Source organism: Cervus elaphus, chromosome 5, assembly GCF_910594005.1.
Source record: "Cervus elaphus chromosome 5, mCerEla1.1, whole genome shotgun sequence".
NCBI lineage: Eukaryota > Metazoa > Chordata > Mammalia > Artiodactyla > Cervidae > Cervus > Cervus elaphus.
The window spans coordinates 14,854,225-14,876,607 of NC_057819.1; the positions used below are offsets into that span (position 1 = coordinate 14,854,225).

Consider the following 22,383-nt stretch of genomic DNA (forward strand, 5'->3'; position numbering starts at 1 on the left):
AACCTGGGCCTCCGGGTTCAACTGCAGGCAGAGTCTTTACCATTTGAGCCACCAGGAAAGCCCCAAGCTCTTGCCTTAGTTTCCCAAGTTTTAAGCTGTGGAGAGCAATGGTAACATGTCAGAGTATTCTGGTAAAGACTGGCATTTGATAACTGTTAGCCATTATTTTAATTGATTTCTGAAGGGCAGTGTGGATTGAGTGCTGACTTTCTGCTTCCTTGCTGATCAGCATCTCCTGTTTGAACTTGGCCCTGAGGCTCAGGGATGGGGCAGAAGAGTCAGAAACAGTGTGAAGGATATCACTGCTGTTGGATAAATAACTTTGTAATTTAAAAGGTTGACTATCTAATAGCTTGTGCTTTTTGACTGGGAAATAGGTGTGAAGGTCAAACTGGCCACAGCATCTAAATGGCCATGTTCAAAAGGGTTTGCTTGATAAAGGCCACCCTTTACTTGATCCTTTCATATTAGCCACTCTGTCAGGGTATTTGGGATCGCTTCTTTTCATCTGTCCTTTAAATGCTTTTTTTTTTTGATGTGGACCATTTTTAAAGTCTTCACTGAATTTGTTACAATATTGTTTCTATCTTTTGGTTTTTTGGCCAAGAGGCATGTAGGATCTTAGCTCCCAGACTAGGGATCGAACCCACATCCCTTGCATTGGAAGACAAAGTCTTAACCACTGGACCGCTGGGGATGTCCCCTTTTATTGCTTTGGAAGTCTCTTCCTTTTGGAATAGAGTCTGAAGTCAGCTGGGAATTAGGTTCAGGGAGAGAGGACTGAGGGAGAAGGTGGTACTCTCCCTTTGGGGTCCTTTCTAGGGATGCAGCCGTGATGGGGCAAAGGTGTCGGGAGGAGGGTGGACAGGACACTGAGAACTGCCCTCCAGATCCGTGTCAGGAGTCCACAGCTCTTCCTCTGGACCCTGAGAACGCCCTCCTGCCCTTGGGGGATGGCTTCAGCTGCAGAGCGCCAGGGCTTCTTGTCCTACACTGGGGACAGCCCTGCAAGGCCATCTTCAGAATTCGCGGCAAGGTTGGTGGAAGTTTCTGTTGAGACATGGCAGCTCAGGTTCCCTCCCCGCCCCATCCCCACCCATCAGCCTCCTGCCACCCCTATCTCAGACTGGGCTTCCTGGGGGCACCCAGCCAGCCGCACGTAGTGAGCAAAAGACGTGAGAAATCCTAGGCCAGTCAAACAAAAGGCCACAGCCAGTCGAGTTGAGTCCACTTTTTAATATTTTGACCATGATGCAAACAGGCATAAATAGACTTTTGTTGAATTTCATCAAATTAGAAGAGTGATACAGAAGAGCATGCGGCGAGCACAGCCTGGACAACCTTGCAGAGCGCGTTCTGGGAAGGTGCTGGAGCGCACGGGACACTTGGCGGCGTTAGCAGCATCGAGAGCTCAGAGGTAGGGGCAGTCCGAGTTTTCTGACGGTGCAGTGTGGTGAGAGGCAACGACACCCGCTCGGCCCACCTCCCTGGCTTCCCAGACCCGGAACAGAAACCCACCACCTGCCCAGCGACACAGGGCGACCCCCACCCACAAACCTGTCCGGCGCCGCCTGGAAAACCACTGCTGAGCCCGGAGTGGGCCTTACAATCACAATGACAACATGAGAGCAAGGACAGGAGGGTGGAGGCGGGGTGGGGGTGGGCACAGGAGAGCACTGGGCCTCCGCGAGTCTTCATCCGAACTGGACGCCAAGGGCACAGCATCTTACTGAATCGGGGCTGCCATCTTTCTGTCCTGGGAGGGAGTTGGTGAAACTGTAATTGTCCATTTCCTCTTGAAATCCTTTGAGTCTCCGTTAGGCAGCAGATAATGGAAGGAAAACCAGCGGGCTGAGAAATGCCTCGCTTATTCCAGGAGGTGGATGGTAAGAAGGCCTGGGGCAGCTGGTAGACAGTCTGTTGTCCCCAGGCTTCATCTGGCAAGGTCTGAAGACACAGTTGGTTGTCACAACTTTCGGGGGGGTTGGGTGGGTGGGTGGGTGCGTGGAGGCCAGGGATGCTGGTCAACATCCTACAAAGCCCTGGGCAGCCCCCCACCCAAAGAATTATCCAGCCCCAAATGCCAACAGTACTGAGGTTGACGGACTCCAGACTAGAGCCTCCGAGCATCTCCTGGGAGCCAAGTCTGGGCACTTAGATGTCCTGGGGCCAATTTCTACAAGACTTTGGAAAGCTATATCTTCAGGCAGATCTGTTCCCGTCTGCCAGGGCCACCTGCTTAAGAATGGTCTCTGCTTGGGACCAGACACGCAAGCCCTGCTTGCTCAGATATTCTAGGAAATAGCGAATTCAGAAACATGCCGAGGTGTGTTTACTCCCAATCACCTCCCATGCACACGGCTCAGACAGTATTAATAGAGAACAGACCCCCAAACAGTTCCTGCTTTCCTGGCATGAGAGTTTACCTGAGTCCTTGCACCCGAAACACGTCAGCGTGTTTGTGCCACCAGGCAGAGACTGGCAGGTGGACCAAGGTCTGGGAGGGTGTGGGAGAAAGAGGAGAGGCCAGGCTGCTGTTAGTCTGCCAAGGCTTCAGGTTTGTGGGAACCATCTGTGTTGAGTCCCTAGGGAGGGGGGCAAGGTTGCTTTCACAGCCGCTCAGATTCTTTATCCTCCATCCCTGCCTTTGGGCTTTCATTCTTGAGTCAAATGGCACACTCAGATGCAGGAGAGGGCTGGGAGAAGACAGGGAGTGTGGGCAGGTCCCAAGGGAAGCCCAGATTAATATTTCTTTTTCCTTGTCTCTGGCAGGTGGTCTCAGATTAACGTGCCTATTCAGACAGCAGGCTTCGAGGGTAAGGCAGGTACAGCGCCATGCTGGATATTGGTGGCAGGGGCGATGGACATATACAAGGAAACATGGTCAGCCTAAGATCTGAAGTCCATGCTTTTCCAAATGGCATGAATTTAAAGGGACCAGGGTCACAGTGGTCAGGGGTCCAGACATTGGCTTGCTGATAATCATTCTGGCACCATGATCTGGGTCAGAGAATCTTGTGGCAAACCTGACTTAGGGCAAAACCTGACCTCCTTTTGGAAGCCCCAAGCAGGTGGCTGCAAAGAGTGTGTTTGGCAAGAAATTCCTGTGTTCTCGGGCCGATGTTTGGTGGCCTGGGGTCAGTTCTCTTTCTGCCCATCTAGGCGTGGACCTTGGAAGAATCCACCCTTTTGACTTGGGGGGAACCTGGCACTCCTGTCAGCTCTGAAAACTCGGTTCTCCTTGGAGCCTGTTTTTTCCTTCTGAGACCTGTTTCTCAGCCTAGAGGCAAGACTCTTGACTTTCCCTTTGTTCTCCTTGTTCACAACAGGTCGGAGTCCAGGTCCTGGTAATTCAACCCCTGGAATGTCTTTATCGCCATAATCTGCCCCCTTCCCTCATTCAAGTCTTGGGTTTCTGCAATAACTAGCCGATAGTTCAACAGGTCAGCAGTCCATGCTCTATGCTGTAGCCAGAACATTCTTTTCCAAGCAAAACCCCCATCACCTCATCTTCCCCTTAAAAAAAAAAACAACACTCCTAAGGACTCCGTGTTGCCTACCAAATAAAGTCAAAATCCCTTGACAAAATTCCATCTGTTCCCTGCCTGTCTCTGCTGCGTACCTCCATCTTCCTCAGCCTCCCAAAGCTGGGCTATGTCAGAAGCCAGACCTGCTCCATCCTGCATGCTCTCCATCCATGTATCACCGCCACACCCCCTGCCTCCACTGAATTCCTACATCCTGGCAATCTCGTTCCCCCAAACCTGCCAGGGGAATCCTGGCGATCGCTCAAACCCCAGACCTGCACATTGATTCTAAGACCTGCATCTCTGCATCACAGATCCTAACCGTCTGTAAGAGAGGAACTGTGTTTTGCTTGTACACTTGACTGTGCCTTCCAGATACTGGAGAGGTAAGATGACACAGATTAAGTGAAACAAAATTCGATCACTTATCATGGGCCAAGTATGGTAACGGGCATTTTGTGGACATTATCTCATCTAGTCCACTTTGTGATAAAGGGGGGCATATAGACTCAGAAGGATTAGGTCACCAGGTCAGGGCTGTCTGCAGAAATGGTGGCAGAGTTACTGTTTGGACTCAGGACTGCTTTTAAAACTCCACTTTGGTGGGTCTGAAGCATTGCCCCCAAAGCAAAGACACCTGACTGTCTCATTCCGTAGAAGCCAAGGGGAAGCCTGTATCCTCTTTGGGAGGTTAAAGACTTCTGCTTCTTTTGCAGCACAACCGTAGGAATAGGATTCACAATGACAACCAGAGAGCATGACTGTCCCACTTTCCTGTGGCAAGGGATTTCATGTCCCTCCAGGCCAAACTTCACTTTTGTTAAACGGAGTTGGAGCTACTGCTGGCCAGCTTGAGAGGTAGAGGGAAATAAGAGACCTGCAACTAGGGTGAAGCTCCCCCCGGCCAAATCAAACGCCCAGTCAACCCCATTTTTGCTCACCAATTGTTAACACCAAAATTTGCAGGCTGCTGGGACTGAACTACACAGCACCACAAGAGGGCAGTGTTTAGCTACTGTGGATCAGAGCTGAGCCTGAAATCGGGGCTCCACTCCTGCCTCTTGATGGCTCATTCATTACAGCGAGGCTTTGGGTATCAGAGATTCTGTCAAATAAGAGACACACATCAGACTAATCTCCTGTTCTCTAGCCAGCAGTTATGAATCAGCTTGTGTTGAGGGTTGAAAGGTACTTGCTTAAAAACCAAACCAAACAATCGTTCTTGGGAAGAAAGATGAATCCTGGTGATAAGATTATTTCTTTAGGCTACCTGATAAAACAAGACGTTATTTCCCTCGGCCTGCCTGCTACTAGATGGGCAGGGCTATATGAGGAAGGTGCCTGGCATGGAATAAGTGCTCTTAAGTATTTACCTGGCGATGGAAAAGCATTCATGCATAAAACTTGATTTGGAAAGGGGAGCACTGGTTCATTTCTCTGTGATGGGGGTAGGACACAGGAGTTCAGTCCCCCAGAAGCTAGTGACATCTTAGGAGCTATCTCCAAAGGGCTCAAACGGCTGGAAAGAAAGCTGCTGGGAGGAGAGCTCCTAGCCAGGATCATGTTTGCAGGAAAGAAAGGGTTTAGAATGGGCTTCCCTCCAGGTCAGAGAGGGTCAGCCGAGCATGCTGAGCGCTTGGTCTCTGTACCATGGAAGCCTGAGCGGGAGAAAATAGGATTAAAGGCAGGCAGGGTAATCAGAACTGGCATGAAGTCGAACTCTAAGCGCCAGGGATATGACACCAGCGGGGGCTGCCGGGAAGGGTGGAAAAAGGGAGACAGAGTTTGCTCTTTGTCTTTAAGGGCACCTCCTGGGGACACCTCTGGCATCCCAGATCTAAGGCCCTTCCAGAGAGGGCCAGGGCTCTCTCCCTTTGGCAGAGAAAGAAAGAAAGAAATGCTCATGTGCTGTATAGAAAGAAAAGGGCTAGCTTTCTGTAGGACAAGACAAAATGAAATAAGATGGAAGTTCCAAACTGGCTGGCTGCTTGCCTTTCAACCTTGGGGAAGAGGTTCCTGGGGGCAGCAGCTGTCTCTGGGCACTGCTCACCATTGACTTTTAGCTAAGTGTAGAAAGGGACCTTTCCATCCCATTTCCTCGGAGAAGGTGAACTTGGAAGGTTGTCTGCCTGGGACAAATGGTACCCACCCTGATGCCTGCCAACGACTTTGCTGCCTGCTTTTTGATCTGAGTTGAGGATCATTTGTCAAGATGATCTTATCAGGTTAAAAGCTGGGGGGAATCTCTTTTAGAAGACCAAAAGCATGAAGGCATGAAGGCAGGTCTCCCCACCCTGGCTGTAGAGGAAGCCATGAGATGCCTCATGACAGATTCCCTCTCCAGCCTGATCTGCCTTCACCGGCTTCCATTACTTTATCCCCAGGGATGAAACAGCAAGCCCCATGTGGGAGAAAAAAAAACAAACAGTGTTATTCTTCCTTGATATTGTTTCCAGTTTTCACAACTTTAAAGTTTGATCCATTCATACTTTTTAGCTTCATAACACTATGATTAGGGGAAATTAAGCAACAAGTAATGTTTCCAAAGTTACCCAGCAGCAAAGACAGGAAGACCCTTATTTCCAGTTCATTCCCTTGGACGATGTTGCTTAGGGTCTTGGGTGAGAGTGCCCGAGAGGGCCGATTAGGTGATCCTGGCTGGGGTGGGTGGGGCTGGGAAGTGGGTTTGCCCAATCCATCAGATGGGTTAATCTCCCAGTAAGAGCTCCGCTAACTGGTGCCACTACCTAAATGCATCTAATGTCCCCTTTCACTAGAGATTTCCCCCTTGGTCATCAAATCCCACCTCCATGCTCTGATCCTTTATAACCAGAATTAGGATGCGTCCATGTGTTTCAGGTATGCTAGCACAGACCCTTAATTAGGGATGTGTGAGGCTCCAGTACGGGTTAGGGCATATTTCTTGGCACCGAGGGTCTGGAGGCGACATGCTTGCACAGGCAAGAGGACAGAGGGAGACCCAGGCCCATCACGCGTGCACGCACACACACACGCACACACACACACGACCGGAACGTCATCATAAAAAAGGATCGGGTGGGATTCAAATGGCTGAAGGACTAGCTCAAAAACCTCTTCTGTCTGGTCCCTGCAGCCTCTCCAGGGCAAATCCCAGAAAACACCCTAACCCGAGCCCTGGCCATGTTCCAGTGGTTTCATGCACTGGTGATTTGCCCTTGTTGGAAAGAGAGAGAGAGAGGGAGATGGTTTTGTAAGAGCCACTGCGGACTATAAAGGCATTGCACTGCAGCACGAAAACTCAAGGGGAAAACCCAAGGGGGCCGGGAAACCACTGAGAGGCGAGAACCCAGGAGAGGAGGACCAGGGCATGGCGACAGGACGAGAGGCAGAGCGGGGCCACGTGGGGGTGCCCGAGGGGAAGGTTCAGCAGTGTCCGTGCTTACAAAACCTGCAGCCACCCCGGCCGAGTGAAATGGGGCGGCCACCCTGCCATCCGTCTGGGCAAGAGGGTCCAGTTAGGAGCTGAAAACCCTGTAGGAGGAGAAGTGGGGAAGGAGTTAGTGCCAGAGGAGCAAGGCTGCTCTGTTTCCTTAAAGAGACTCAGAGAAAGGCTCCTGAGTTCTGGACTTTGTCTCTTTCACTTCCTCGGCAGCCCCAGTGACTGGGACAGGCCCTGGCACCCAGGTGGGACTCATCTTGAGTGAATGAAGAATGAATCAATGAACAGATGAATGAGCCTGGCTCAGCCATACAATAAGACAGGATGAGCTGTGATCTTCAAGGCAATAATGTCAGCCTGCTAGACACCAAAGTATGTTTTCAAGACTGCCATGTTGTCATAAGGGGGAAAATAATGAGGAAGCTTATGAAATGGAGTGTGTGTGCCCTAGGCTACTGAAAACGAGGAAACTGAATTCCCGCCTAATTTTAAGGGCACTTGGTGGTCGTTTCGAGGCCCACAATGCAGGGAGTGAGCTTACAATGAAGGGTGACGTGTCATGGCATTAATGTAAGGTTTGAAGAGTTATGCTCAATCCCAGTTGTGTGGTACCTCAGACCATTTCCAGCAATTTCTAGAGGACAAGTGGAATTGTCAAAATAATGGAGATTGGAATTTGCATCCATGAGAATGCTAGCAATATTTGGGGGGTGAGGGAGGTAGTATAAACCCTAGGAGCAGTGAATAGGAACACAAATTTTGCAGTGGTGAGAGCCATCATTCAACTTGGAGGTGCCCTGGTGGAAGCTGACATCCATAGCTGGGGTTCCCACACTTGAGGGGAACTCAGAATGCCCTGCAAGGGTGGTAAAAACACCAACTGCTCAGTGCCCTGACCCCAGAGATTCAGATTCAGCAGGGCTGGGGCAGCCTGGGAATTTGCATTTGTAACACATTCCCAGGAGATGCTGATGCTGCTGGTCTGGGGCCCCAGCGTGGGAAAGCCATGGTCAGTGGAGTCAGACGTCTCTGTCTGTTAGGGCTCTGCCCGCCCCTCACCCTTGGGAAGGAGCCAGCTTACTCATCGGTGTCTTTTTTGCTCTCCTCAATGAAGGCAATGGATTCAGATCTAAGGCGGTTGGTCACTTCATATGTGCGCAGGGTGACCCCGAAAATATCCTCATGGTAGCGGTTGTCATCCTAGGGGACAGAAACAACCAGGAATCAGACTTCAAACGCTAGCTGAGGGCATGGAGAAGGGCGGACACACGGACACCCTGGAATGGAATATCTGTGAAGAAGACGGTTCCTTAAGATACTGGGTGTAGGGAGTTCCCTGGCGGTTCAGTGGTTAGGACTCGGTGCTTTCCTTGGAGTGGCCTGGGTTCATCCCTGGTCAGAGAACTAAGGTTTGGCAAGCCCTGTGGCATAGCCAAAAAAAAAAAAAAAGAAAGAAAGAAAAAAGAAATGAGATGTAACTCAGGGCCCCCTGGAGGCTCCTCTGGTCTCCAAGACCGTGTTTCAGCAAGAGCCTCTGCCCTATAGGGCATCGGGGTCTCTCTAAGCCCAGATGGCAACAAACACTTTTGTTCCCATCCAGAAAGAGTGCTGCTGCTTTGTGGGTGCTAAGTACAGAACAGCTGAGGGGGTCCAGGGGAAACTTCAGCTCATTTCCCCATTTCCTCCCTCCTCCTTGTTCCCACCAGTTCAGATCTGGGGCACGGCTGGGTTTAGTGTGAAACATCACCATCAGTAGAGATCAGCAGAGACAGAGGAAGGACAAAGTGCCCACTTAGCTCTCAGGAAACACCACGGTTGCCAAAGTGAAGGCTTCTCCGGACATAGTTTATCTGACGATGAGTATCTTAGCTCAGCTTTGCCCAGAAACAAACAAACAAGAAAACTCGAGAAACACCATGAGTGAGGATGAACTTGGGGCATCCAAGGGTTTCTGGAGCCACTGGAGCTCCTTTGGCAGAACTGAGGGATAGGCATTAAGGGGATCCCAGAGGGCATTGTCGCTGAGAATTAAAAAGGGGGTAAGGTGTCCCCCCACCCTCACTGAGGAAAGGCGGTGTTTGGGGAACACGCATTGAGCAGAGTTAAGTTCTTTCTGGCATCCACGGTCCCAAAGGTTTTGAAGAAACTTGCCCATCTGGAGAGTGGATTCATTTTAAGTTGGGGTGGTTTTCCGACCTTCTTCTGCAGAATCTATGAAAATGTGTCCCAAGGACTTAGAGCAAAGAGACAGAGTGGTAGGGGACTCTGAAGCTCTCCAGGGTACTCTGGCATTTCTACTAGGAAGCTGTTATTGTTTTAACTTAGGAGGGGTTTAATATCAAAATTAGAGCAAGGGTTTCTTCTACAAAAATGTTTGACTGCTGCTTATTTAGGGAAGCAGGGAGAAGAACGGGGTCACCTTTGGAGCTTTGAGGAGGCCTGCGGCTCAGTTTACTCTGTTTGGGGCAGCTGACCACAGACTTGGGACTTTGCTTCCTGAGCTGCTACTAGCCTTTCTGCAAATTAGGAAAAGACACCCCTCCTTCGGGGGGAGAACACAGTTCCATGCCAAGGCATGCTGCTTGGGAAGCCAAGCCTGGTGGTGACTTTCATCCCCTACTTGCCCTCTTTGGACAAACCCTTTTGTGCAGTGGCCAACCTGCACAACTGCCCAGGGCAGTCCTGCAGCTTGGTTCTGGGGACAGGAATGGTTGGGTTAGGATCGTTTCTAACTACTATGGTCCACCCGCTTTGTCATTTTCATACACCACAGCTCTCTATTCTATTTAATATATGCACTGCATGCCCAGCTGTCTTTCCTTCTCTCTCTACTATGGTTTGGGATCACCTGCATCCTCTACCCCCAGTCATAAATGGGAAGATGGGAGCAGGGATGTCATCACGGGTCCCCCGAGTCACTGAGACAGGTAAGACAAGGAAGAGGAGACAGGATGCCAGAAAAGGGCTCCCAGGAGCCAGTCCATCACTCACCCTCAGCCTGCTGATGAACACGCCAGCATCCTCCACCGAGAGCTTGCCCTTCTGGGTCATGATGCGCTGGATGGCTTTGAGGACATCGGCCGCCATGGTGACATCCCCGCACACGTAGATGTGGCCCCCTTGCTCCTTCAGGGCTCGGTACACAGGTTCCGCCAGCTGCTCTTGTAGGATATCTTGCACGTACTTCTGTGGGATGTGGGGGGGGGGCGGGGAGTGGGAGCACTGGTGAGGAGGAGCCAGGCTGTGTAGCTCCCCCCTCTCCCCCCCACCACCCTGGGAACAGAGCCTGACCCAGGGGCTTGGGGGCAGGTCTATGTTTTGTGCAGCGATGCAGGGGACTGGGAAGAATGAAGCAGGGGAGGAGGGAACGTCAGTCTGAGAGAGTGATGAGCAGTGCCTCTGCTCTGCAGCTCACCTCTGCTGAGGACCCTCGAGGGGGCCAGGCTGCCCACGCCCCAGAGCTGTCCCCTGAAGGCGTACCAGCTCCTCTCTCCCGTGGCCAGTGGTCACCCCGGGGGTGTTTACACCTGTGCACCCTGAGGTGCGGGGCTGGTACTGCAGGCATCCTATGCCCGGCTGCCGGAGAAGCCCCAGACAGACAGCAGGACACGGGAGAGGGGCTCACAGCTGACACCTGAGCAAAGCCAGCTGCTGTGGGAATTGCTGGAATAAATGGTGGGTTAAGGAAGTATCGGGTGGGCACAGGGGGTGTCCAGTGCAGCCTCTGGGGAATTTGTCTGGGTTGTTCAGGAAACCCCCCCAGGTGAGCCTGGCATTCAGCTGGTACTTTCAGGCACGACCATACCAGCTGCTGAAACACTGATGAACTCTCATGCCAGGGGTCCAGTAGCTGCTCCAGTGACCGGACCCTCGAGGACCCCCTTCCCCGGCTGTCCTGGGTCCTTTCCTGGGACACCCCTGGGGTCCAGTTGAAGTTCCCTAAGATCCAGCAGGGATGTGCCCCTGTCTTGTAGCCCCTGTCCATTCTGACTTGGAGTGCCTCTTATGGGCTGTTTAATTTTTTTTGGCAGGGGGAGGTGCTGTTTAACTTTTTAAAATTTTTTATTTAATTACTTTATTTTAAAAATTTATTTTTTGGCCCCGAGGCATGCGGGATCTTAGTTCCCTGACTAGGGATTGAACCCGTGTACCCTGCATTGGAAGCAAGGAGTCTTAACCACTGGACCACCAGGTAAGTCCCTTTTAATTCATTTTATAAATATTTTTATTGTGATAAAGTGCACATAATGTAAAATGCAGGTGTGTTTTACAATGTGCAGCCCAACGCAGTGGGATTGAGCACATTCATGGTATTGAGCAACCACCCCTTCTATCTAGGTCCACAACCTTTCCACCTGCCTCACAAGGACACCCTGTACCCATTAATTGTCAATCCTCACTCCTCCCTTCCCACCGCCCCTGGAGACCACAAATCAGCCTTCTGTCTCTATGGATCTAGCTGTTCTGGATATTTCATGTAAGTGGCATGATAGAGTACAGGCTGTTAAATATTTTAGGTTGAATGTTTATGCTCCAAGCTTCCTGAAGTTCAGAGCGATGTCATGGAAGAGAATTCAGAAGGGGTGAGGGTGTTTTGGGAGCAGGGTGTGCATGTGTGGATGGGCACATGTGTGTGATGGGCTGGGCTTACCTTTGGTTTATCTGGCTCCCGGGAGTAGGCCGTGTACAGTTCTCTGAAGACCCCCTTGCTCTTGGCCTGCAGGGTCTCCTCCCTGTAGATGTGGTCTGTCTTGGACTGCCGGCACCCGAAGACCAGGACCATGGGGCAGGGGCTCATTCCTGGGGGCCGGGGAGATCTCCTGTCGGCTCTGATGCCTGATGTAGGGGTGCCAGGGTGCTGGGAACCTTAGCACATGCGACACTGGGGCAGGGGGTATGTGTTCTGTCTCTCTCTCACACACACATGCACAGGGGTACACACACATGCACACACTAAGGGAAGTAGGTCAAGCATGTGCAGACTTCAGCAGACCTCTTTTCTCTGGGTCTCAATTGTTCCTCTGTCCCTCCCCAGCACTGGTAGCACCAAACCCCCAGACTTGGAAGCTAGACTGCTTGGGTTAAAATCCCAGCTCTGTGTGATGCTGAGGAATTAACTTTCTATGTCTCCGTGTGCCCATGTGAAAAATGGAAGCAATAACAGCATCTAACCTCATAGGGTTATTTTAAGAAGTAAATGTACATTAGACCCCTGCCCAGTACATAGTGAAGTCCCTTGGTATCCCAGGGGGTCACTTCCAGGACCCACCCCGATACCAAAATCCACTGATGCTCAAGTGCTATAGTTGGTCCCCTGAACCCGCTGGTTCCACATCAACGGGCTCTCAACTGGCCTCGGATGGTACATATGTATTTATATGAAAAAAATTCTCATATAAGTTGACCCATGCAATTCCCATGTCAGTCAAGGGTCAACTGTACTTTGTAAATGTATGTTTGCTATTCCACTAGAATGACAATTCCACTGGGGCAAGAGAGAGAGAGAGAGAGAGAGAGAGAGAGAGAGTGTGTGTATGTGTTTCCAGTTGTTTCTGTCTTGTTCATTGCTACGCCTCTAGCACCTACAATAGTGTTTGGCATCCATGAGATGCTCAGTAAATCTCCGTTTAACGCATGTCAGAACTGTATTTTTTTTTTTCTCCCTCTCTCCTCCCAAAGCTGATCTGTTGTGTTTCTCGCACAGCAAACCCTGCACTTCAATAACCGCCTTTGCAACAGTCCCAGAAACACACATCCATTGGATAAGGCTTAATGCATACCCCTTCTAGGACTGCTTACATTTTAAGATGGGGTTCCTATCTTAATAGTCCAAGAAATGTCTTCTGGGGATGGGCTTTCAGGCCTTGCAACAAGCTGTGTGGATGACTTGTTTGGATGGGTCCTTTGAGTTGCACCATAAACTTCGCCTGTGGCTCTGATTGCTACAGTATTCCCCGTCCCTCCCCAGGCAGTGATGCAAAGGAGACAGAACAGCATCATGCCTCCTGGCTGCTAGGATACAGGCGGCCCTCCGAGGATCCAGGGGGAGGAAGCCATGTGCTTGCTGGACCACAACCCACCTTTGTGTTGGATATCAAATTGCCGCTGCTGCCAGAAGCTCCGGAAGGGGGCGATGCCAGTGCCTGGGCCAACCAGGATACAGGGCACTTGGGGATTTTGGGGCAGGTGGAAGCTGGGCGCTCTGGACAAGGAAGGGAGAGTCAAGAGGCTGGCTGAGTTCAAATCTGATCAAGAACTGTAGTTCTTGATCAGATTTGAGCTCAGCAACAGCACTGTGAAACAATTATCCTCCAATAAAAAAATTAAAAAAAAAAAAAAGAAAAACCCTGTTAGATCTTAGGTAAACCAGATGGCTGATCTGGGTAGAAATACAATGGGACTTAAAGCTCTTCAGTTGGGGTCAGGTGGCCCTTTTCATGGTTGGGAGGTCCCATAAATTTGGGGAATTTCCCCAAACAGGAGACCCTCAGGATCTGCCCATCGCTCCACTTTCTAATTATCCACATTGCTGAGCTAAGCCACAAAAGGGAGTGGGATGGATCAAATGCACGGCTTGCCTACCTCAGCCCTCCTGACACTGGGGGCTGCACAATTCTCTGTATACAGTCCCACCACCAAGAAGGGAGGGCTGTCCTGTGCATTGTAGGATACTGACTGGAACCCAGGACTCTATCTATTAGATGCCAGGAGAACCCTCCAGCTGTGATAGCCAAAAATATCTCCAGACTCTGCCAAGGGCCCCTGGGGGGCAAAATCACCCTTGGCTGAGAACTACTGAATTAACCATCTATGAGATTTTCCAAATCTGGGAGCTGCAAATGTCAGTGTACAAAAGAATCACGTGGGGATGTTCAAAGTGGGTGTAGATTGCTGGCAATGTAGTCAGTCTAGGCTCAGGACTCAGCGTTTTTGAAGCACCCCAGGGGATTCTGGTGCTGGTGGTATGTGGACCATACCATGACCATTCTACCCTTCACAGCTGAGAAAAATGACTATCCAAGTCCACAGTTTAGGTAGGGAAGTTATCAGCTGACAAAGCAGGTAAGTACAGAAGGCCTAAGCTCAGGCATATCAATGATTTTTAAAATTTTTATGTTTTTAAGGCTATATATTTTTTGATTGACTGATTGTGGTAGGAACACTTAACATGAAACCGATCCTTGTAACATGTTTTTAGAGGCACAATACAATACTGTTAACTGTGGGCAGAAATATCGTTTAAAACTGAGTTTGGAAGGGGAAGGTGGTTGACAGGGAGGGTGGTTAAATCTTCCTGGTCTCTAAGAAACTGGGAACACATGGGGTGGCCAGCAGGTTTCAGATAGAAATTTCACTGGCCTGCAAATTCCAAGAAGGCTGAAACTGCATTTGCCTGGCTGTCTATGGCAGCCCCAACTAGCACAGGGCATGCACTTGATAAATATTTGTTGCACTGACCTGAATTTGACCACAGGACTTGCTTAGTTCCTGCTATGTTGCTCTGTCCCAGTGAGCCTGTTGCCTAAAAGCTGGGAGTGATGCTGAATGTTGATCTCAGTCCTGCCTGACTCGGTCACCTCTCTAGAACCCTTCCAGCTTGTCCACCGGCCCCACCCACCCCATCTCAGGACCTCAGGATGCAGATTCGGGATGGCTGCTTCTTTCTTTTCATTTGCTACTCACCCTCTCACGAAACAGGGCACCACTTCATCAGCCTGGATCCGGTTGAGCCAGGAGGAGCACACGCCGTGGTGAATTGGTCCTTCTCCATCTAACAGGATAACCGAGGTGATCTGGCTCATCTACTGTCCCTCACGCTCCCCCATCCCCAGCCTCCCCATCCTCCAGCACAGGAGGCCCACAGCCCCGATGCCAAGTTTCTGCCTTGGGGTTCCCTGTCTGGATCCCTTGTTCTGATGGTGAAGAGGAAATGGTAAAGCTGGGGTGGGTCCATGGCTGTGAAACTGTTGGGTGGGGGTGGGTTGGATTCCAATTCTGTCCACTGCAAGGGCCTGCCAGGACCCCGGTCTCAGTGGTCTCTCAGGCACCGCACACTTTTTTTCTTTTGGCTGTGCCTTGTGGCTTGCAGGATCTCAGTTCCCTGACCAGGGAGTGAACCCGGGCCCCAGCAGTGAAAGCCCACAGTCCCAACCATGGGACCGCCAGGGAATTCCCAGGCACCATGCATTTTCACCTCTTTACCAAGGATGGAAAACACAGGCACAGAGGTCAGGCTATCTGGCTGCCCTGCAACCAGCTGGGTGTCATGGAGCACAGAGCTCCCCCTCCGAGGGAAGAGGGGGTGGTGGTTTGTTCCAGTTGCTACCTTGGGGGTACACAGGGGGGAAGGGAGTAAAAGGGGGTCTTGGGCTTTGGGAGCAGAGGCTTCCAAATGCACAGCTCACTTCTTCCCTAACTCTGCACAGAGCTGGCTCTGCCTAAGGGGACAGTTTGCTGCACTGGATCTTCTCCCAGTTTTCCTGACCTTGGAGGGGGGTGGGTCTCCTCCCCGGGGTTTGGGTCTTGAAAGAGGTTTAGGCAGATGTCCAGGGGCCCCTGGAAGTTGGGTGGGAAATGCAAAGCCGGGGGCTCTCCCAGCGCCTCTGCCCACCTCGGGTGCGGTAGGAGACGATGGCCACGGTGAGGTGCACCTCATCGGGGTACATGTCTGGGGAGGAGCTGATGGAATAGTAGCGAGGCTGCAGCAGGGACAGCTGGGTCAGGAGCAGGGTGGAGGGCATCTGGATGGACGGGAACTCCTCCAGCACCTCCACGATGTTGGGGTTCTTGCCCCATTTCCACTCCTCGTACTCCTGCAGACCCTGCACCATGGATAGGGACAGAAGGGAACCTGCAGCCAGACCCTGGAGTGAACTTTCAAGGCAGGCTCGCACGCGGAAGTTCAGGGAAGAAGGGAAATTAAAAAATAGTTATGAGAGAAGCCAAGATGGCAGAGGAATAGGACGGGGAGACCGCTTTCTCCCCTACAAATTTATCGAAAGAACAATTGAACGGAGAGCAAACTTCACAAAACAACTTCTGATCGCTAGCTGAGGTCATCAGGCGCCCAGAAAAGCAGCCCATTGTCTTCGAAAGGAGGTAGGACAAAATATAAAAGATAAAAAGAGAGACAAAAGAGCTAAGGACGGAGGTCCATCCCGGGAAGGGAGTCTTAATAGAGGAAGTTTCCAAACACCAGGAAACCCTGGCACTGGTGGGTCTAGGGGAAGTTTTTGAATCTCGGAGGGCAACCTGACTGGGAGGGGAAGAATAAATAAAACCCACAGATTACTTGCCTAAAAGCAACTCCCAGCAGAAAAGTACCCCAGACGCCCGCATCTGCCACCAGCAAGTGGGGGCGGAACGGAGAGGAGCGGGCGGCATTGCTTAGGGTAAGGACCAGGCCTGAGTGCCCTGAGGACAATCGGAGGGAGCTTTTGTGAGTTACCAACTTAAACTGTGGGATAGCAAGAGAGAGAGAGAGAAAATTAACCAGCCTGAACACATTACCGGCCGTTCGCAGAATAAAGGGTCTGAGCAAGTCCAGTGAAGAGCTCGCAGGCTGCGGACTGGCCCAGCCCCGCCGGAGGCAGAAGGCAGCGGGGAGGGGAAAGGGGCAGGCTCGGCCCCAAGGACCGCATCCCCTACCGCACTGCAAACAGGCCTCCAGTTTCTAATCAAAGACCTCCTTAGATTCTGGATGGTCGACATCCGCCGGGAGGGTCGCGGCGAGACACAGGGCGCGGCCGGGGACTGGGGCTGGGGACACCGAGGGGCGAAGGCGCACGCACCCGACCGGCGCAGGCAGAAACTGAGACTGGGACCGCGGAAGGGAGTGGGCGCGCCGCACCCGGGGACAATGCGCCCGTCAAGCCCCTGGCTGCCTGAACCGCTCTGACGGGGAAGGCACAAAAAGCAGGCACAGTTTTTTATTCCGCGCTTTTGTGGAACACCTGAGGGCTGGAACCGCATGCAGCGCAGGGCACGCTCCATATAGAGCAGCCGGGAGCCTGAGCAGCATAGACCGGGAAAGCAGCACAGGTCCCTCCCCGCAGCGCGATGGAACTAGCAACCTGAACAAGAGACCATCTCCGCCCGCCTGTGTCAGGGCGGAAATTAGGCAATGAAGAGCCCCGGCAAACAGAAGCCAAATAAACAAAGGGAACTGCTTCCGAAGGGACCAGTGCAACAGATTAAAAGCCCTGTAGAGAACACCAACTACACCGGAAGGGGCCTGTAGATATCGAGAAGTGTAAGCTGGAACGAGGAGCTATCTGAAACTGAACCGAACCGACACTGACCACAACAGCGCCAGAGAAATTCCTAGATATATTTTTACTTTTTTTTTTTTAATTAAAAAAAATTTATTTTCTTTTTTATTTTCTCTTTTATTTTCTTTTAAATTCCCTATTACTCCCCCATTACTCCTTAACTTTCACTTTCATAGATTTTTATGATTTTTTTTAATTAGGAAACATTTTTTTTCTTGTTTTTTTTTCTTTTTCTCCTCTTTTTTCTATTTTTCTTTTTCTCTTATTTCCTTTTAAAGTCCTCTATTACTCCTCTACTACTCCTTAATTTTCATTTTCATTACACTATAACCTTGCAAAAAAAAAAAGAGAGAAGCCCTATTTTTAAACCGAACTTCATATATATTTCTAAAATTTTTTTTGTGTTTTGGTTTTTGAATATTGTATTTTTAAGAGTCTAACCTCTACTCTAGATTTTTAATCTTTGTTTGTCATATGATATAAATCATGGACATTTAAGAATCCAACATTCAGTTCCCATTTTTATTCAGGAGTGTGTTGATTACTCTCTCCCAATCTTGACTCTCCGTTTTCTACCTCAGAACACCTCTATTTCCTCCTTTCCCCTTCTCTTCCCAATCCAATTCTGTGAATCTTTGTGGGTGTCTGGGCTACGGAGAACACTCTGGGAACAGACAACTGCGTAGATCTGTCTCTCTCCTTTTGAGTCCCCCTTTTTCTCCTCCTGCTCATCTCTATCTCCCTCCTCCCTCTCCTCTTCTTCATGTAACTCTGTGAACCTCTCTGGGTGTCCCTCATGGGGGAGAATCTTTTTACCATTAACCTAGAAGTTTTATTATCAGTGCTGTATAGTTGGAGAAGTCTTGAGACTACTGGAAGAATAAAACTGAAATCCAGAGGCAGGAGACTTAAGCCCAAAACCTGAGAACACCAGAAAACTCCTGACTACATGGAACATTAAATAATAAGAGACCATCCAAAAGCCTCCATACCTACACTGAAACCAACCACCACCCAAGAGCCAATAAGTTTTAGAGCAAGACATACCACGCAAATTCTCCAGCAACGCAGGAACATAGCCCTGAATGTCAACATACAGGCTGCCCAAGGTCACACCTAACACATAGACCCATCTCAAAACTCATTTCTGGGCACTCCATTGCACTCCAGAGAGAAGAAATCTAGTTCCACACACCAGAACACTGACGCAAGCTTCCTTAACCAGGAAACCTTGACAAGCCAAACGTCCAACCCCACCCACTGGGTAAAACCTCCACAATAAAAAGGAACCACAGACCTCCAGAATACAGAAAGCCCACTCCAGACACAGCAATCTGAACAAGATGAAAAGGCAGAGAAATACCCAACAGGTAAAGGAACATGAAAAATGCCCACCAAGTCAAACAAAAGAGGAGGAGATAGGGAATCTACCTGAAAAAGAATTTAGAATAATGATAATAAAAATGATCCAAAATCTTGAAAACAAAATCAAGTTACAGATAAATAGCCTGGAGACAAAGATTGAGAAGATGCAAGAAATGTTTAATAAAGACCTAGAAGAAATAAAAAAGAATCAATTAAAAATGAATAATGCAATAAATGAGATCAAAAACACTCTGGAGGGAACCAAGAGTAGAATAACGGAGACAGAAGATAGGATAAGTGAGGTAGAAGATAAAATGGTGGAAATAAATGAAGCAGAGAGGAAAAAAGAAAAAAGAATCAAAAGAAATGAGGACAACCTCAGGGACCTCTGGGACAATGTGAAACGCCCCAACATTCGAATCATAGGAGTCCCAGAAGAAGACAAAAAGAAAGGCCATGAGAAAATACTCGAGGAGACAATAGCTGAAAACTTCCCTAAAATGGGGAAGGAAATAGCCATCCAAGTCCAAGAAACCCAGAGAGTCCCAAACAGGATAAACCCAAGGCGAAACACCCCAAGACACATATTAATCAAATTAACAAAGATCAAACACAAAGAACAAATATTAAAAGCAGCAAGGGAGAAACAACAAATAACACACATAGGGATTCCCATAAGGATAATAGCTGATCTATCAATAGAAACCCTCCAGGCCAGAAGGGAATGGCAGGACATACTTAAAGTAATGAAAGAGAATAACCTACAACCTAGATTACTGTACCCAGCAAGGATCTCATTCAGATATGAAGGAGAATTCAAAAGCTTTATAGACAAGCAAAAGATGAGAGAATTCAGCACCACCAAACCAGCTCTTCAACAAATGCTAAAGGATCTTCTCTAGACAGGAAATGCAGAAAGGTTGTATAAACGTGAACCCAAAACAACAAAGTAAATGGCAATGGGACCACACCTATCAACAATTACCTTAAATGTAAATGGGTTGAATGCCCCAACCAAAAGGCAAAGACTGGCTGAATGGATACAAAAACAAGACCCCTATATATGCTGTCTACAAGAGACCCACCTCAAAACAAGAGACACATACAGACTAAAAGTGAAGGGCTGGAAAAAAATATTTCACGCAAACGGAGAACAAAAGAAAGCAGGAGTCGCAATACTCATATCAGATAAAATAGACTTTCAAATAAAGGATGTGAAAAGAGACAAAGAAGGACACTACATAATGATCAAAGGATCAATCCAAGAAGAAGATACAACAATTACAAAAATATATTCACCCAACCTAGGAGCACCACAATATGTACAGGAAACGCTAACAAGTATGAAAGAGGAAATTAATAGTAACACAATAATAGTGGGAGACTTTAATACCCCACTCACAACTATGGATAGATCAACTAAACAGAAAATTAACAAGGAAACACAAACTTTAAATGACACAATGGACCAGCTAGACCTAATTGATATCTATAGGGCATTTCACCCCAAAACAACTTCACCTTTTTCTCAAGTGCACACGGAACCTTCTCCAGAATAGATCACATCCTGGGCCATAAATCTGGTCTTGGAAAATTCAAAAAATTGAAATCATTCCAGTCATCTTTTCGGACCACAGTGCAGTAAGATTAGATCTCAATTACAGGAAAAAAATTGTTAAAAATTCAAACATATGGAGGCTAAATAACATGCTTCTGAACAACCAACAAATCATAGAAGAAATCAAAATATGCATAGAAATGAATGAAAATGAAAACACAACAACCCAAAACCTATGGAACACTGTAAAAGCAGTGCTAAAGGGAATGTTCATAGCATTACAGGCTTACCTCAAGAAACAAGAAAAAAGTCAAATAAATAACCTAACTCTACACCTAAAGCAATTAGAGAAGGAAGAAATGAAGAACCCCAGAGTTAGTAGAAGGAAAGAAATCTTTAAAATTAGGGCAGAAATAAATGCAAAAGAAACTAAAGAGACTATAGCAAAAATCAACAAAGCTAAAAGCTGGTGTTTTGAAAAAATAAACAAAATTGACAAACCATTAGCAAGACTCATTAAGAAACAAAGAGAGAAGAACCAAATTAACAAAATTAGAAATGAAAATGGAGAGATCATAACAGACAACACTGAAATACAAAGGATCATAAGAGACTACTACCAGCAGCTCTATGCCAATAAAATGGACAACTTGGAAGAAACGGACAAATTCTTGGAAAAGTATAACTTTCCAAAACTGAACCAGGAAGAAATAGAAGATCTTAACAGAGCCATCACAAGCAAGGAAATCAAAACTGTAATCAGAAATCTTCCAGCAAACAAAAGCCCAGGACCAGATGGCTTCACAGCTGAATTCTACCAAAAATTTAGAGAAGAGCTAACACCTATCTTACTCAAACTCTTCCAGAAAATTGCAGAAGGTAAACTTCCTAACTCATTCTATGAGGCCACCATCACCCTAATTCCAAAACCAGACAAAGATGCCACAAAAAAAGAAAACTACAGGCCAATATCACTGATGAATATAGATGCAAAAATTCTTAACAAAATTCTAGCAAACAGAATCCAACAACATATTAAAAAAATCATACACCATGACCAAGTGGGCTTTATCCCAGGAATGCAAGGATTCTTTAATATCCGCAAATCAATCAATGTAATACACCACATTAACAAATTGAAAGATAAAAACCATATGATTATCTCAATAGATGCAGAGAAAGCCTTTGACAAAATTCAACACCCATTTATGATTAAAACTCTCCAGAAAGCAGGAATAGAAGGAACATACCTCAACATAATAAGAGCTATATATGACAAACCCACAGCAAGCATTACCCTCAATGGTGAAAAATTGAAAGCATTTCCCCTGAAATCAGGAACAAGACAAGGGTGCTCACTCTCACCACTACTATTCAACATAGTATTGGAAGTTTTGGCCACAGCAATCAGAGCAGAAAAAGAAGTAAAAGGAATCCAGATAGGAAAAGAAGAAGTGAAACTCTTGCTGTTTGCAGATGACATGATCCTCTACATAGAAAACCCTAAAGACTCTACCAGAAAATTACTAGAGCTAATCAATGAATATAGTAAAGTTGCAGGATATAAAATTAACACACAGAAATCCCTTGCATTCATATACACTAACAATGAGAAAACAGAAAGAGAAATTAAGGAAACAATAACATTCACCATTGCAACAAAAAGAATAAAATACTTAGGAGTATATCTACCTAAAGAAACAAAAGACCTATACATAGAAAACTATAAAACACTGATGAAAGAAATCAAAGAGGACACAAACAGATGGAGAAACATACCGTGTTCATGGATTGGAAGAATCAATATTGTCAAAATGGCTATACTACCCAAAGCAATCTATAGATTCAATGCAATCCCTATCAAGCTACCAACAGTATTTTTCACAGAACTAGAACAAATAATTTCACAATTTGTATGGAAATACAAAAAACCTCGAATAGCCAAAGTAATCTTGAGAAAGAAGAATGGAACTGGAGGAATCAACCTACCTGACTTCAGACTCCATTACAAAGCCACAGTCATCAAGACAGTATGGTACTGGCACAAAGACAGAAATATAGATCAATGGAACAGAATAGAAAGCCCAGAGATAAATCCATGAACCTATGGACACCTTATCTTCGACAAAGGAGGCAAGGATATACAATGGAAAAAAGACAACCTCTTTAACAAGTGGTGCTGGGGAAACTGGTCAACCACTTGTAAAAGAATGAAACTAGAACACTTTCTAACACCATACA

General features: G+C 48.0%; 1 protein-coding gene across 1 annotated transcript in view; it reads right to left on the reverse strand.

Moving 5' to 3' along the window:
* Positions 1-1,216: 1,216 nt before the first annotated feature.
* Positions 1,217-22,383, reverse strand: part of NOS1 (nitric oxide synthase 1) — a 197,042-nt gene continuing 175,875 nt past the window's right edge. Inside the window, 7 exon segments of the mRNA XM_043901783.1 lie at positions 1,217-7,040; positions 8,030-8,148; positions 9,940-10,134; positions 11,600-11,748; positions 13,029-13,150; positions 14,632-14,719; positions 15,560-15,770. Of these exon segments, the coding sequence (XP_043757718.1) occupies positions 7,025-7,040; positions 8,030-8,148; positions 9,940-10,134; positions 11,600-11,748; positions 13,029-13,150; positions 14,632-14,719; positions 15,560-15,770 (900 nt within the window). The 3' untranslated portion in view covers positions 1,217-7,024.